The following is a 15,057-nucleotide window of genomic DNA, read 5'->3' as shown; positions in this document are numbered from 1 at the left end:
AATAATTCTACATAGCACTTACAAAGAAGTACTTTTTTTTTAGTGGATATAAAAAGTCTACATACCCCACTCAAAATTACTAGTTATGTTAAAAAATAAAAATCAAACCAAGCTAAATTCTGTCAGAACCTTTTCTACCTTAATCACGCTATTGCAGCCTATGAATTAAGAAAAACAAACAATAAAGAAAACATACAATTACCGGTTACACTTTTAGATGTTATCAAGGCACTCAGTCTTTTTCAGTATCAGTTTACCGTCACTTGGCTTCGCAATATTAACCCTCTTCAGGTTAATCATTGTCATTTTACTGTTCTACTAAAAAACCTTCTAAGCTGATAAGTATAAAGAGAAAAAAAAAGTCGGAAGATGTGAAAAGTTAAGCCCTACTGTCTAATTTTAAACCAAAACCTGCCGCAAAAATTACTCTATCGATAAATTTGAGTTTATCACAATAAGAGACTCCCTACACATTACAAGCACCTATTTGACACACTGTTGATATGAGAATAATTTGTGAAGCTTTCCATCTGTTTCCTTGACGTTGTTCTGATCAGAATTATGTTTGTTAGCACGGCCAATTTGCTACGTTAAATATTGTTGGAAATCAACCAGACCCAAATAAACAACTTACAAAATGTAAAGTTTTACTTCATGCTGAAGAAGGAGAGATCTTGTTTTGAGAGATGAAAATGTAAAAATGACCAAAAGTTACATATTCAGAGATGCTGAATTTTTCAACAAGGATAAAAAGTTAATGTACTTTTTAAGATTTTAACAAGTTAAATGAAGCTTTCTGTGCAAAAACCAAATGAGACATAATTCCTGTCTTCATGAATGACTGGAGGGGAATGTAAAGTGAAGTTCCAACACTATATTATTGGTACTTTTACTCTATTACTGGCTTCAAGTGGTAGAATCTGAAATTGTGGCTTGTGTGCTAACAGAGGAGAATTAATAATTAAAATTCAAACGTCAACCTCATACAAAACAGTTTATTCGACAGTGTCTAGGTCCAAGTACCAACAGACCCCATACAAAATAAAAAAAAGGAAAACAAATGCTACAAAGAACAGAGATAACTTCCATCTACACAAAACTTCTCCTTAAAAATACATTACCATTAACACAAAAAAGTATCGATAAAGATAATATATGTAAGGGGAGTCCCGTCATATTTAAGTGATATTACATAACAAGCCTGGTAAGATGTCGAATGGGAAAGGAGGGCACGGTGAGTGAGAGCGCGAGTGAGTGACCATACGTGTGATTTTCTTCTTCCGGCAGACTGGGAGAAGATGGCAATGATGCAGCAGTCATGTGGGCAGGCGAAAGAAAGGATCAAAGAGGAAAAGAAAAGTAAGGAAACAGGAACGAGAGGTAGCGAAGGGGTGCGCAGAGAGGTAGCAGATAGCAAGAGGAAGATTTCTAGAAGAGGTAGCTAGCGGATGAACGAGGAAGAGGTAGCAGAGATACTAACAGTGCTAGCAAAGGGGGAGAGGAGTCAGTTCAGGTTAAGATTTCACGTTAAAACAACCTTACAATGGGTTCATTATTAACCTGTGCAGCAACTGTGATGACAGGTCAAGTTTATTTGAAGCTAACTTGTTTGTCAACCTTAACTTCTAGCTAATTCAAGTATCACGTGGAAGGGGAATGAACTAAGAATATAAAATAGAGCTGAAAGTATTGTGAGTTTCGCAAAACAATCCTGTCAACATTATTAGCAGGATTGCAGAGATCTGAGCATCTACAGTGACAGCAGCTCCCCACTGTTTGGTTAACTGCTGATTCAAAGGTCAAGAACAAACTTTCAATGCAAAGTTTTCTGCCAATGGTGACTATAAATCCTTACAATGCTCAGAAAAACTGGCAATTTGACCACTGACAAGTGTTGAAGAGTAAAACAGCGTCTAATGGAATGAGATTGTTTAGCCAACAGCTTTTGCACAGATGAAGAAATTTCAATACCACCAATTAAGGAAAAATATCAAATATAAGCTGACTTTCTTATTTTTCTCAGTTTGAAAACTGCTGGTTGGACTTTGATGAGCGTTTTCTAACATTAAACAGACTAAACGCCTGACTGACAATGAACAAAACAGACTGCAACTACGCTTCATTATATTTTTCCGCTGATAATTTTCTCAACTGCAGGGTTAAAAGAAAAGGAAAGAAAGTCAGAAGATGTGAAAAGTTGAGCTCGACTGTCTAATTTTAAACCACCAACAGTCCAAACCAAAAATATTCAATTGCTGATCATTTAAGACAAAGAAAACCAGCAAGCAGTGTCCTAAATCTTCTCAATCAAGAAACTGGAACTAAGGACTGTTTGCCAGTTATTGGTTTTAGCAAAATAGCGCCTGAAAATATTCTGATTGCTAATCATTTCAGCTCTACGTTCAGTGGTTGCTCCCCTTGTTTATTTTCACTTACTACAATATCACAGGACCAGGATTTCAGGACCAAACTGTCATGATTGCTTAGTAGCCCAGTGTGTTTCTGTGTACCGACCACAAACGGGTTGATACACAGAAGTTCGGATATTGCTGAGTTTTACAGTGGCTGGAAAGCAATGCAAAAATATGTGAGGAGGAGAGGGGGGGTGTTAGCGAGGTAGGCAGCACTAGGCGGTAGGAAACTGTGAGCAGAGGAGAGGGGTTGGGGTGTAATCGCTACAGTATCAGCACCTAAAAACATCTAGAAGCCCACTGCGCTGAAGAAGAGCGTCGTCATGTTCTGATGTTTCAGCCGAGCCGCATCACAGCGTCTCCCTGCCTGTAAAGGCTGTCTGAAGGTCAGCAGGAGATTACGAGTGTGAGTGTGATTGTGTGAGTGTGTGTGTCCAGTGCTTTGTGGCAGGGTCTGGCCAAGTCGGTGTGTGCATGCAGCCTCCAGTGTTCGCCTCAGCTTAGCTTACATTTCTGTGTGTGTGTGTGTTACAGTGCTGCGGGTGGTGTGACAGAAGGAGGAACGATGGCCGTCGTTCCTCTGATGGTCGGACCAAGGCCCCAGCTTGTGCCTCTTCATGTAATCAGATCTGAAACTTTCGTGCAATAAAAGACCAAAACCAAGAATGTAATGACGGCTTCTCTGTGCTTCAGGGTTCAATTGCTCTTCAAATACGAATAAAAATCACATACATGGGCTTTACTTTTTCTCAGAGCAGCAGATTACAATTAATCCGCAGCTGAAAATAGACCCCAACTAATGCACTTTTCTCCTCCTGTTTGATTAACATCTGTTAGAAACTACCGTTTTATTAATGTGTAGCCTTTCTATACAATTAATTTAAGCTTGTGAGCCGGTTTAAACGCTAACATCCATCGCTGGGAGGTGAAAAAGTACAGACACTCATTTTGGTCTTTTCATGGGATTTGTTAACATAAACAAATAACACCAGCTTTGTGATTTAAAATCTAACTGAAAAAAATCCAGTCACAAATAAGACAAAGCTTTTAAAATCCTGTTGTGATAAATATTTCCCCTTAATGAAGGACAGCTTAAACCTCGACATGGACACAGTAAAGTAGCACGATTTACAGCTGCCATGTTTGTTTGGGTCAAGACACGAGGACGCGCTTTATCAAACTAATAAGAAAACTACTTTACTGCAGAATTGAGAATTAGTTTTTGCACCTACGAGAATAAACACTGTTCACTACCTATGTATGTGCATGCTTTTTGTCTTGTTTCTTCAATTTGTACTTGCTGTAACTCAACTAGTACAGAAGGTGAAATAGAAAATAACTTGGTAGGTATAAAAAGGCACAAACCACCATCAAACATCCCTCTGTCTAACACACACATTCACAGACACACACACACACAGAACTACAGTGTATCATTTAAAGAGGAGCGAGAGGTAGATACTCGACAAGACAAGAGCGAGAGCAGGCTGGGTCCTCTGTGTGTGTGTTTTACTCATGTTATTGTCTGAACAATTAGCTTGTCTCGTTTGTGTGTTACAGCTGAGCACACACACCCCTGCATGTCTGACCGGCCCCTCAGGTCTCACTAGCTCCCTCTAGTGTTTGTCCTGGAGAAAGAGGAAGCAGACAAGAAGAGGTGTGTGTTCTTTTTGTGAGACGGGGAGGGTTACAGTGTCATTTAAAACAGCGCTAGAAAGAGGGGGAAAAAAAGGTGAGACATTTTTAAAAAAAAATCTGTTTCTGTCTCCTTGTTCCATTTTCTGTACACAGGGTCATTCTCTCCAACTTCCATCTGGTCAAACGGAGCAGAAAACAGTGTTTATTACTAGACAACCCTGGCTGCTGTGCCCTGAGAGGAAGTCTGCACGTGTGTGTGAAAAGTTGGGTTACCTTTGCCACTGAACCCTGAGTGTGTGTATGTGTGTGTGTCCTGTGGTGACATTTATGGTAGTTTTGAGTGCTGAGGGGAAAATATCGAGCCAGTAGCAAAGGCCATCAAAATGGGGCTGATGTTCGGAGACAGAGTTAGTTTTATGCGTGTGTGCTTTTGTGTGTATCTGTGTGTGTAGGTCTTAGTTGTCAGCCACTCGTCCACTCTGAGGCGCTGGAGGACCCACGGGAGCCACAGGCATCGCTTCAGGCTGTGCAGGTGGTGGGCCAGGGTCTAGAAAGAGGGAAGATGCTGTTTTTAGTGCAAGGAAGGAGATTTATGGTATGAAGGTCACTCAGTGGGACTAGAGTCTGATGGCTCGTGATCTAAAAATTTATTGCAATCTTTGCTTTTCAATGTCAAGGATCATCTGCAAAATATTGCAATAACTAACAGGGAAAAGCACTGTTCGTAGGTAAAAAACATATGCAACCTTGGGGAAGGCAGTAAATATTCTGTTGTTTTAGGGCTTAAAAGTGACAAAGTGCATAAATAACTGACGTAGACATTAGAGACTAACAGTCCAGGTTCACTGTGGCTTTTTCCCTCTGCCTCATAACCTACAGGAGCAGTTTTAATTCCTGAAGAGAAATACATGAAAATCTTTACTCAGACTGTCCACCTTCATATTTTGTTGAGTTTGTCATTGTTTTGTGTTGATGCAAGCAACAATGCAGCAGTGACACAACTGTTGCTTCTTAAAACATCAGCTAACTTGACAAACATTCAGAGAGCTTTAGACTGCTAGAAACTCAAAGGGCTGAAGGAGCCATTGAGTTCACTGGAAAGTTCCAGGAAATAGTTGATGGTTACAACACCAACTGAGTTAATCTGAACTAACATGCAATTTCTTCAAATGAACAGGAATACCATCAGATGGATTTGGGGTCAGTCATGTCCATCTGCTGGTATTGTACTATGCAGTCTACTCTTTTCATGCACACCATGAGGCCATGTTGTGCCTTCAAGGCACTCAAGACAACACTATTTCCTTTGTTTCTGTTGTATTTGCTATGCCACTTGAACAGCAGAGCCTTGGATTTGTTTTGTAGAAGCAGCAACTTCATATAAAGTCAACAACCACCCTTTGTTGGCAAGTTTTCAAACTACAGTGTAGATCCCAGATTACCTCAACATTTTTCTTCTCAGACTGTCGAGTGGCCACCCAATCAGGATGTCTTTGGCAGCTATTGTCCTCTGTTTTATATAATATTTTACTGATAGGTCAAGAGTGCATGCAATAGGTCAAGTTGATGAACTTTAAGAGCACCCTCTGCTGGACAACAAGCCAAACTACTTTAAGCTGTTTGTTGCATGAAGAGCCAAACATTTTAATTAAGACACAAAGTTTGATGTTGATACTAGCATGTTTTGATTTGATCAGATATTCAAAGTACAAACATAACTTCATAATCTCTAAAATACCTTTAGACTATTATTCTGGTCAAAGTGGGAGAGCAGGTTGTCCAATAATCCGAAGTTTGGTAGTTCGGTCCCCGGCCACTTTAGATGCCAGCGTGTCCTTGCACAAGACACTGAACCACTGAGTTGCTCAGTGGCAGGCCAGCACCTTGCACGGTAGCTTCGCCACCATTAGAGTGTGTGGATTGGCAAGTGCTTTGAGTACCTCTAAGGTAGAAATGTGCTGTACAAGTGCAGACCTAAAGCCCCTTATTACAATGACTGCTTGTATCACTTTCACCAGGTGATGAGAATTCTGGAAAACCTCTATTTAGAGTGATGCAGAAATATCAAAAAGGAAAACTTTGGTTCACAAATTACATTCCTAAAGTGAACAAACAGCAACTATAGTACAGGAGGAAACACAAATACAACAGCTGTCAAAAATTTACAAACATATCATTATGTTGCTGCCTGATTGGCTAAACTAAGAAAGTTTGAAGACATTATGCAAACTACTGCCTTGGTTTGTGATGTGATGCTAATAAACAGAAATCATTTGAATGTTTAGCTGCAGCTGACATTCAAAGTAAATACCAGCTGTCAGCTTTGGGTCACAGTAATATTTAGATTGCCTGTACCACAGAAACCCTTTTTCTCCCCTTTGGTTGTCTGAGATTTTAGAAACATACCCACAGTGTGGGGTACACTGGTTTTGGTCAATTAAATGTGTACACAATAACAAAAATAATCCTCATCCATTTACTTAATAAGCTGATATTTTTATACATAAACGCACACAATGCAGACATTATGAGAAGGTTTGTACTCACACATGCCATTGGGAGCTCCTGGGTGGCGTGGGGGCATCATGGGAGGCATGCCACCAGGAGGGGGGCCAGCAGAGGGTGGACCGGACATCATACGTCCCGGCATTGGCTGGCCTGGTCCCATCGGCCCTGTAGCGTGTACAATATAGAGGAGACAGGTCATTGGAGATTTGGGGAAGACCATGAGCAAGAGGAAATCTAACGAGAGACCAAAGGGGAGCTTGAAACCTACCAAAACCTCCACGAGCCGTTTTAAACCAGAGAAAGATTCACAGGGATGAGAATGACAAATGGAAAAAAACTCTGAAAATGTCTGCCGATATTTTACAGAGCATTCCCAAAGTATTGTTAGCACTTCTCCTGTTATAGGTCTGATAATGGACAGTGTGTGCCCGAGGTTGATGCAGTTTTATAACAAAATCATCTCTATCTCTTTCAATACCGAATATTCTCTCATTGTCACACGTTATGTGTAGAAAAGACCGGTGCTGTTGTTCTCAATCTCTTACCAGTCTGCCCTGGGTGGTGAGGGGCCATGGGGTGGTGACCCATTGGGGGGTAACCAGGGTGCATTGCAGCGCCGGGAGGGGGTCCTCCGTGGTGTGTTGGTGGTGCTCCATGGTGGGGAGGTCCTCCATGGTGTGGTGGGGGTCCCCCAGGGTGCATTCCTGGAGGAGGGGGCCCAGATTGGGGTCCAGATCCAGGCGCCTGTCCCTGTCCTTGGGCCTGGGCAGCGGCAGCAGCTGCAGCAGCGGCTTGCTGCTCCATCTGCTGCCTCGCCTTCATCTCTGCGTATCTGAGCTGCTCCATGTGGAACGCCTGACGCTCGGTGAGTAGCTGCTGCCTCTGAAGCTCCAACTACACAGAGAGACGAAAGTGGCATAAAAAAATATATATTAAATGAAGACACTTGTGATCACCAATACTAAGAACAACTGCCAGCCATCACCAAAAGCTGGTGACATACAGTATTCTACGCACAATGCCTCGACAAAGTAACTTTAGTGCCAGCTAGCTGGACACATTGGCAAAACGCAGTAGACCTACAGATTATACACTGCCTTTGCCAGAGATGGCTTAATTTTTTTGTATAGTCCAACTTATCAAGTCTGTTGGTATGTAGCTTCAACCAACCCTTTCTGTGGAAGAGGAGGACTCAGATAATGATCCTAAAAGAGCATCACTAATGGCACAATAATTTTAGAAATACAATCCATTAAAAAAAACAACAACAATGATTCAGGCTATACAATGTGCAAACTAGTGGCATATTAAAGCGTATTTTTTAAGTTTTACCAGCTTGGAACTGGGTTCAAAATGAAACTGGGAATCAGGAGGCATCCCTAATGTGATCTGCCACTGAGATTTTCACAGCAACCACAACACAACAGAGCGGAGGGAATTTAAATTCCTAATGCTCACAGCATTGAGAAATTCTGTTTAAAAAAGTCAACAGCACCTTGTCTTTGCAGAAACAGTACTGTGATTCCTCTAGGTAAGATTCACATCATGTTGTTTCTATGTTGCATGGTTGAAAACTCAGGGAAGAATCTCTCAAAACATGGACACATGAAAACAAAAATATCTTCATTGCTAGATTCAACTAAGGCCAAACAGAGAAGAATTTGGGTAAACTATTTTTTAAGGCCTTTATGAAGCTAAAAAGAAGATATTATAAACTAATGTTTGTTGCAGAGCTTTGGACAATCACAACAAGAGAGGGGCAGATTTGTTCATTTCAGTGCCTGTTTCCATGCCTGTAGATAAGATAGATCACATACAGTTCTATGAAGTCTTAGACTTGGTATAAAACTGTCTTGTTTGTCTTCACAAAACTGTGTGGATCTTTGTTTTTTTTTTAGAGGCTCAGTGTTTTATGGCTTATGGCAGCAGCAGCAGAAGGTTGATTTCTCTCCAGTCTCCAAAAAGCTTCTTTAACCAGACTCCTTTTCATGCACCGTTTACAGCTGTGAAACTGGGCTACGCTCCCAATGCCGCAACCGCGAAAACACAGTTTTACGCTCCCACTAGCGTCTCCAGGGATTGCCCAGGGGCAGAACACACACACAAGAGCAAGGAGTCATTAATTTGCCCAGTTGAGGAAAGTAACACTTTCACTTGCCTCACAGAACAACTGTTTTGCTCTGGAAAATGGTTTATTGGGAACTCGGCTCCTCACAAAGAAATTAATCCTGTGTTGCCTCTTTAGTCTCTGGGGAAGATTTGGGGCCAGTGTGAAGCAGCTTGTTGAGTGGTCACAATCTGCTGATGAACTAAATATTTACTGGCTACTCATGTTAATATAACAATCACAGAAGTGGGACTGTGTGCTCTTTATAGAATAATATTAAAAAGTGCTTGCATTTAAATATAATAGTTTCCGTTAAATGGGAATTTATTTGTTTTTGTCCTAATTTTTCAACAGTTCTTACCTTTTTTTTTCTTTTTTTAAAAGAAAAAAAGTCTCATTTATTACTCTTAAATTCCTCAGCAAAGCACAAAAATCTATCCAAAAGTATGATTCTTTGAGCTTAACTAACAGATATTTGCACCTTTACTTATAAAGTAGCGGTGGGGACCTGTGGTCATGACCAAGAATTAATCCTCATGTTATTTGAGCAAAACGTCAGGGTAAATAAACGACCAGCCAAAGAATGTTTGTTTCACTTTAGAATTTGGCAAATGTTGAGGTTTAGCTCACCATTTAGAGCCACACTGATGTGTAAGAGGCACTGCTATACATGATAAAACACAGAAACTTTAAAATACTGAATATTATTGGCAGTCATTGTTATTGTTGACTTGGTTGGAGGTTTTACCACTGTGTGGCCTGAAGAGATGGAAGAGAATATTTTCTTCCTGGAAATTAGGTTTAAAATCATGGGAGCTGTGTTATAGTCGAGGTTCTAGCAAGTACGAATTCATATCATTAGAAATGAATATTTAACAGGACACCAATGTTATGCAGTCTTCTTTAGAGGGCGTTGCATTGTGGTTTGTTTATTACCCTGACATTTTCGATAGTGTTTTTTAAGTCAGTTTATGGGTGGACTGAACAAATAATTAATTTCAAATCAAAATTTCAATTTGAAGCAAAGCAATTAGCAAATCACAACAGCTGCAATTTTGGACTGATGGTTTACAATGTCACGTCAACAGTTTAACAAATTCATGACTTCCTACTTGTGTGACAGTCGTGCTTTTGATGGAATCTCATTAGGTAACAGTTGTCAGAGAAACTGCAATCTAATATTTTTTCTAAATAGTTCAGGACGTTCATAGAGTTTCTCAGTGATTGGAACTGATTTTTCTGCAAAAGAGAAAATCAATTTACAAAAAATGTAAACATGAATATTGCCTCTTAATGTCTTTACTGCAGAAATCAAACAGAGAAAATCTGTCAAACTGCCAAGAATTATGGCTCTTGCAGACAATGGGCTCAAAAAAAGACAGAAAAATGGTAACTGCCAGAGAAAATGATTGAGCGCTTCAAGAGATTGACAGGAGAGAGTGAGAGTCTGACTGACAAATTACAAAAATGCTGGTCTTACAAAGCCTAATCCTAACCAATTGCATGTTATGTGTATACAAAGGAAAATGATTAAATTATGACTCTCATGTGCTTGGATTACTGGTAACTTCGGAAAATTTTTCCAACAAGCTATTGTGTTTTAATTAGGCTAATACAGTGTTTCTGAGGCAGTTAGCTAAACTCTTGTTTAAAAAGTTGTTATCCAATTTTTCATCTCCCCCTTGCTCTTTTTGTGTGCAAAAAGCAACAAACTCACATTCACAATATATTAGCAGGCCTCTAATTTTACTCTGCACAGACCTTCACTTTTACCAGTTGAAATGACATCTCCAGTAGCTCATTATTTGAGCAGGTAGAAACGTCATTCTCTAAAGCTACTGTATGACCGCACGTTCTGTAGTTTAAGGCCACAGCTCACGCACTGGCCGTCAGGACCTCCAGTATTTGATGCAAGTAGCTTATAAAAAACAAGGCGGAAAAGTAAGAATGGTGCACCTGTAAATCTACATGTGCTAGATGTTTAATTGATATCTAAATTTTGTGTCTACAAAACACCTCAACGTCTTTAAATGTGAGTAGTTTGTCTTTCACATAGCCACATTTACACTGTACTGAGTGGGTGACACTTCAAACTGCAGAATGAGCTTCTGTAAACAGATCAATTTTCCTTATTCATAACCGTAGCTGAGAGCCTTTACAGAATATTAGTGCAGCCATTAATTAACACTGTGTGATCTTTCTTTGTTGTGCCGGGTCATGTTGACCCATAGCAACCACATTTAATCTCAATTCTCAAGAACGGCAGCATCTTTTTGACTTACCGCCTCTTTTTCGCGATCCATGATGGTCTCCAGCTCTTCGAAGTGTCTCAGCTTGATCTCCAGCTTCTTCATCTGTGTCTCCACCAGCAGAGCAACCAGGGACTTGATCTTTCTCTCCTCCACTGCCGCTAAGTGCTAAGGAGAATAACACATACAGATGATAAATATCTTATAATCAAGGTCAAATGCCTGATATAATGTTAATATCATGATGTTCAGAGCACATATTTGAAGTTGCTGACTGAAATTTGCTTGTATTGTCTCTCCTAAAGTTGTACTGTATTTTTTTTTTACATATTTCCTGCATTTTGCAATTTCATAATACCTAGTAAAAAAAACTAAAAAAAACGCACTATTCCACATTAATTCATATCTGGTACACAAAAGGAGCACAAAACATTAAAAAATAGCAGAATGAGAGATTTTCAGTTGAGAAAAGTGCAACTGTAGGTTTGACTTTCCTCAGTTGGTACTCCTGCAGCCTCACCTTGGCCTTGGTGGCAGCAGATGCCAGGGCAGCAGCAGCTGCAGTGGCAATATTTCCCTCGCCAATGTCATGTTCCAGCTTCTTCCTCTTGTCCTCTCCCTCCTCTGTAGCTGCCTTCTCCTCCTTATCTTTCTCCTGCTCTGAACTTGACGTCTCCATAGCCTCCTCCTTGTCCTTGTCTGAGGTGGATAAAAAAGAAATATAAAAGCTGACAAGTGCTTTCTAAATCTCACCATCAACATATGTTAATGTTCTTCTGTGCTTTTATATAGAAGTTTTAAAGGACGTGACAAGAACCCCAACCGTAAAAATCCCGTTTTTTAATCTTGGTATGTCCATATGGGGTTTTGTATGTTATAAACATGTGTAACATGTTTAAGAGCGTCCACCTTGAAATTGCTGTGTTGATGGCAGTCTTAAAAACGTACGTAACAAACTTGCAGTATCACTACTCTTTTTCATGTCAGTTTCAAACATGTATGACTGAGTTACACCAATATTATAGCTTAACATTGTGCAGTTCAGAGTAAATTTGCAGTGTCTGAGCAGAGTCATGGACCATTTCCAACTTTCCAGTGAGTGTATTTGCTGTCCTTCTCTATTTAATGTTGCAGTAAACTCAATATCTTGACGGCACAATGGCTTTAGGAAATTGTGGGGGCCAGGTATCACTACTTCTTGACATTTTATAGATCTCAATGACTGGAAAATTATTCAATAATAAATAATTGTTAATTGCAGCTTTCATTATGAGCAAATTGCCATTTAAATGTCTTAGTTTGATGCTTATGAGACAAAAGTCTGAAGGACGTTTTCTTTCATTCTGTCAGTGATACCTGCTGGAGCTGTTTTGGCCTCCCCTCCCTCTTCATTCTCCTCCTCACGTTCTGATGTCTCTGCTCCCTCCTTCTTCACCTTTTCTGTTGCCTCTGTCTTGTCGCTTTTCTCTGCAGACTCACTGGGCTTTTCTGCCTCATCCTTCAACTCAGCCTGAAAGATGAGGAAACAGACAAACAATTATCAGAACCCATGCAGAGGACGTGAGGCAAGGCTCGCATTACAAGTTTGACCCTTAAGATGTGATCTGAGATTTGGGTCTACCAAAAAATACATGTTAGGTTTAGTGTCATCACTTGCTGTGGCACCTATCATGGCAGGAGTCACTAGCAAGATCTCTCCATTGTCAGTCACAAGCCTGAATAAGAAAGGTGGAATGTTGGATGAGGGGTGACCATGCCCTCCTCTTAAAAAAAGAAACAAACAAACAAACAAACATCTTTGCTTCAGAAACACAAGTAAGACCTATCAGTGTAGCAATCTGCTTATAAAGTAGATTCCAGCCTTTGTTCAACACAATAAATCATACATAACAGACATGAACGAATACAAAAGGTGTCAGAAATTTGGCAAATGACCTACAGTATAAAAGAACAACAACAAACACCCAGAGCAGCTTAGTAAGCCTGCTTAGCTAGCAACTGCTGTCACACTCAGGACACATGGATTAATGGGTCAAATCTGGACCCTATTCACTTTTGGTGAATGATCACTGTGATCTGGACAAAGTGCCCAACTCTGGTTAATGGATGATAATGAGGAAGTCATCAACCACTGAGCCTTCCAGCAGAGCTTGAACATTAGAAAATGCCATTACATTCACCCGCTGGGCCTTTCCAAATCAGGAGGCAAGGACAACATGTAGATGAGTGGAAAAATAAAGTTCAAGCATCACATGGGAGAAAGGACGAGTGAAGTGAATTTTAATGGAATGACTGGCAAAAAGCAGCATTTTTTTTTGCCTGAATATCTTCAACAGCGCACAAAGGCAATTATAAAACATAATTGATATTTAACACTCTAAAATGAATGCTTCTAACTCCTTTCTAAAGTAACACTTAACTGATAACAGTTTTGACATTTTTAGGGATAAATGCTGCATTTCATGCAAATATTTCCATAATAAGTCTGGTGATATTTTGTAATGTTTCTATTGTCAAGATTTCAATGGAAAGGCCAAACCAACAATGAATCCAACTGTCACCTGTGCAGCCAAAGCTCCGTCATTTCATCGTGGTAACTGACAAAAAAAGGCCCTGCCCCAGCAGATGTTACACTACTCATTCAACGTAACCCATACCTCTAAAAACAATAACAACACATGAAAACACATGAAAGGTGGTCTCACCTTATCCGCCTGCTGGGAGTCTGAGTCTGTGTCCATCTTTTCTGGTTCTGTAGTTTCTAGAAATGAGAGTGTGGCAAAAAATATATAAATCTGCATCACTCACACAGAATAGAACTTACCAAGATACATTTCATACTTTAAAAAAAAAAATCATTTATTTCATTATTGAGGTAAACTGCATCAAAACTAATGTTTTTGAGGCCAAGACATGAAATAAAGGTTAGAAACATTTGAAGTGAAGAGATGTGAAGTGTGTGAACATTTGCAAACATTCACAAATGACCAAACACACGTGACCGAGTGAATACATGTACAGCTAAGTGTAAAACCATGCTACGGGTGCGCTTGAGCATGTGTTAAGGGACTGAATATTGATTGTGTGTATGTAGAGTGCTTCAGGCCAAGACAGGCATGGAACACATTTAAGGTTATTGATTATAACTGTGGCTCAAGGGGGCATTAAGTCAGGTAAAACACATGATTGCTATTTTGTTGGTGAGCGCGTGTGTGTGTGTGGTCAGGGGATAAAAGCAGGGAAAAAAAAGAGACAATTTTCAAGAAAGCACAAAGCAAAATAGAGAGAAAGCAATAAACACATAGTAGTGTGAGATGACCCAGTTTTCTGTTCCCCCTCCTCCTACTCCCCTGCCCCATCTGCCACTGTTGTTTTAATCCACCCGTTACCACAGCAGTGTACACACACACATACAAACATTCCCTTATTGCTCAAAGCTTGCCGTTAAACACCAACATGTGCATCACCTTCAAATGTCAACAAACACTGATCATCTCTGCCTGATATTCTGAAGAAGACAGTCATTTCAGGAAAAAATAGGAGAGGCTAAATGACAAAGTCATGACACTGTCCATTCCTCTTTAGCCTGAACATCTCCTCACACACACACAGAGGAGTAATCTGCATCTTTAAGGCTTCTCGCTGCCCAATAACCTCATTGTCACACTGCTGCTATCTGCTGCCCTCAGGTGGCTGCAAACATAAAACCACCCAACCATGTGAAGATACATGATGATACTTAAAAATAATCCTTCCCTTTCCTCCCTTTTGTGGCCTGTAACAAGTATTAAATTTTTGTTACCCTTTTATACATGTGTTAGAAATTTTCCAGTTTGGTTTGGAACTGTGAATCTCACTACCATTACTACATCTGGGGACAGAATAATTACCAGTCTTTTCTGGCTCCTCAGGGGCAGTTCCAGCGATGCCACTGCTCTCCAGGCCAAAGGCGGGGTCCACCTTGCCAGTACTCCTGGCAGCTTCCTGCACCTTCTTCACATGAGCCTCCACCAACTCAGCTGGCACCTCCTCACGCACACGAGAAAATTCCTCTGCAAACACAAACAGATCATTTTTATTTTCAGTTCAGAACTGCCATAATATGACAACTCTGTTATTTCATGTTAAGACATTTGCCCTGTTT

General features: G+C 40.2%; 1 protein-coding gene across 2 annotated transcripts in view; it reads right to left on the bottom strand.

Annotated features, from left to right (window-relative positions):
* Window positions 1-975: 975 nt before the first annotated feature.
* The window catches only part of smarcc1a (SWI/SNF related, matrix associated, actin dependent regulator of chromatin, subfamily c, member 1a), a 28,485-nt gene continuing 14,403 nt past the window's right edge, over window positions 976-15,057 (bottom strand). For both annotated transcript variants that reach the window (XM_023276720.3, XM_055013688.1), the window contains exons 21-28: window positions 14,804-14,965; window positions 13,619-13,674; window positions 12,270-12,423; window positions 11,434-11,612; window positions 10,947-11,081; window positions 7,103-7,451; window positions 6,597-6,722; window positions 976-4,596 (exon numbers count right to left, since the gene is read on the bottom strand). In XM_023276720.3, the coding sequence (XP_023132488.2) occupies window positions 4,505-4,596; window positions 6,597-6,722; window positions 7,103-7,451; window positions 10,947-11,081; window positions 11,434-11,612; window positions 12,270-12,423; window positions 13,619-13,674; window positions 14,804-14,965 (1,253 nt within the window). In that variant the 3' untranslated portion in view covers window positions 976-4,504. The remainder of the gene's footprint in view (window positions 4,597-6,596; window positions 6,723-7,102; window positions 7,452-10,946; window positions 11,082-11,433; window positions 11,613-12,269; window positions 12,424-13,618; window positions 13,675-14,803; window positions 14,966-15,057) is intronic.

This window comes from Amphiprion ocellaris, chromosome 9, assembly GCF_022539595.1.
Source record: "Amphiprion ocellaris isolate individual 3 ecotype Okinawa chromosome 9, ASM2253959v1, whole genome shotgun sequence".
NCBI lineage: Eukaryota > Metazoa > Chordata > Actinopteri > Pomacentridae > Amphiprion > Amphiprion ocellaris.
Note: the sequence above shows the minus strand (reverse complement) of the source record. Positions and strands in the feature narration are given on the sequence as shown.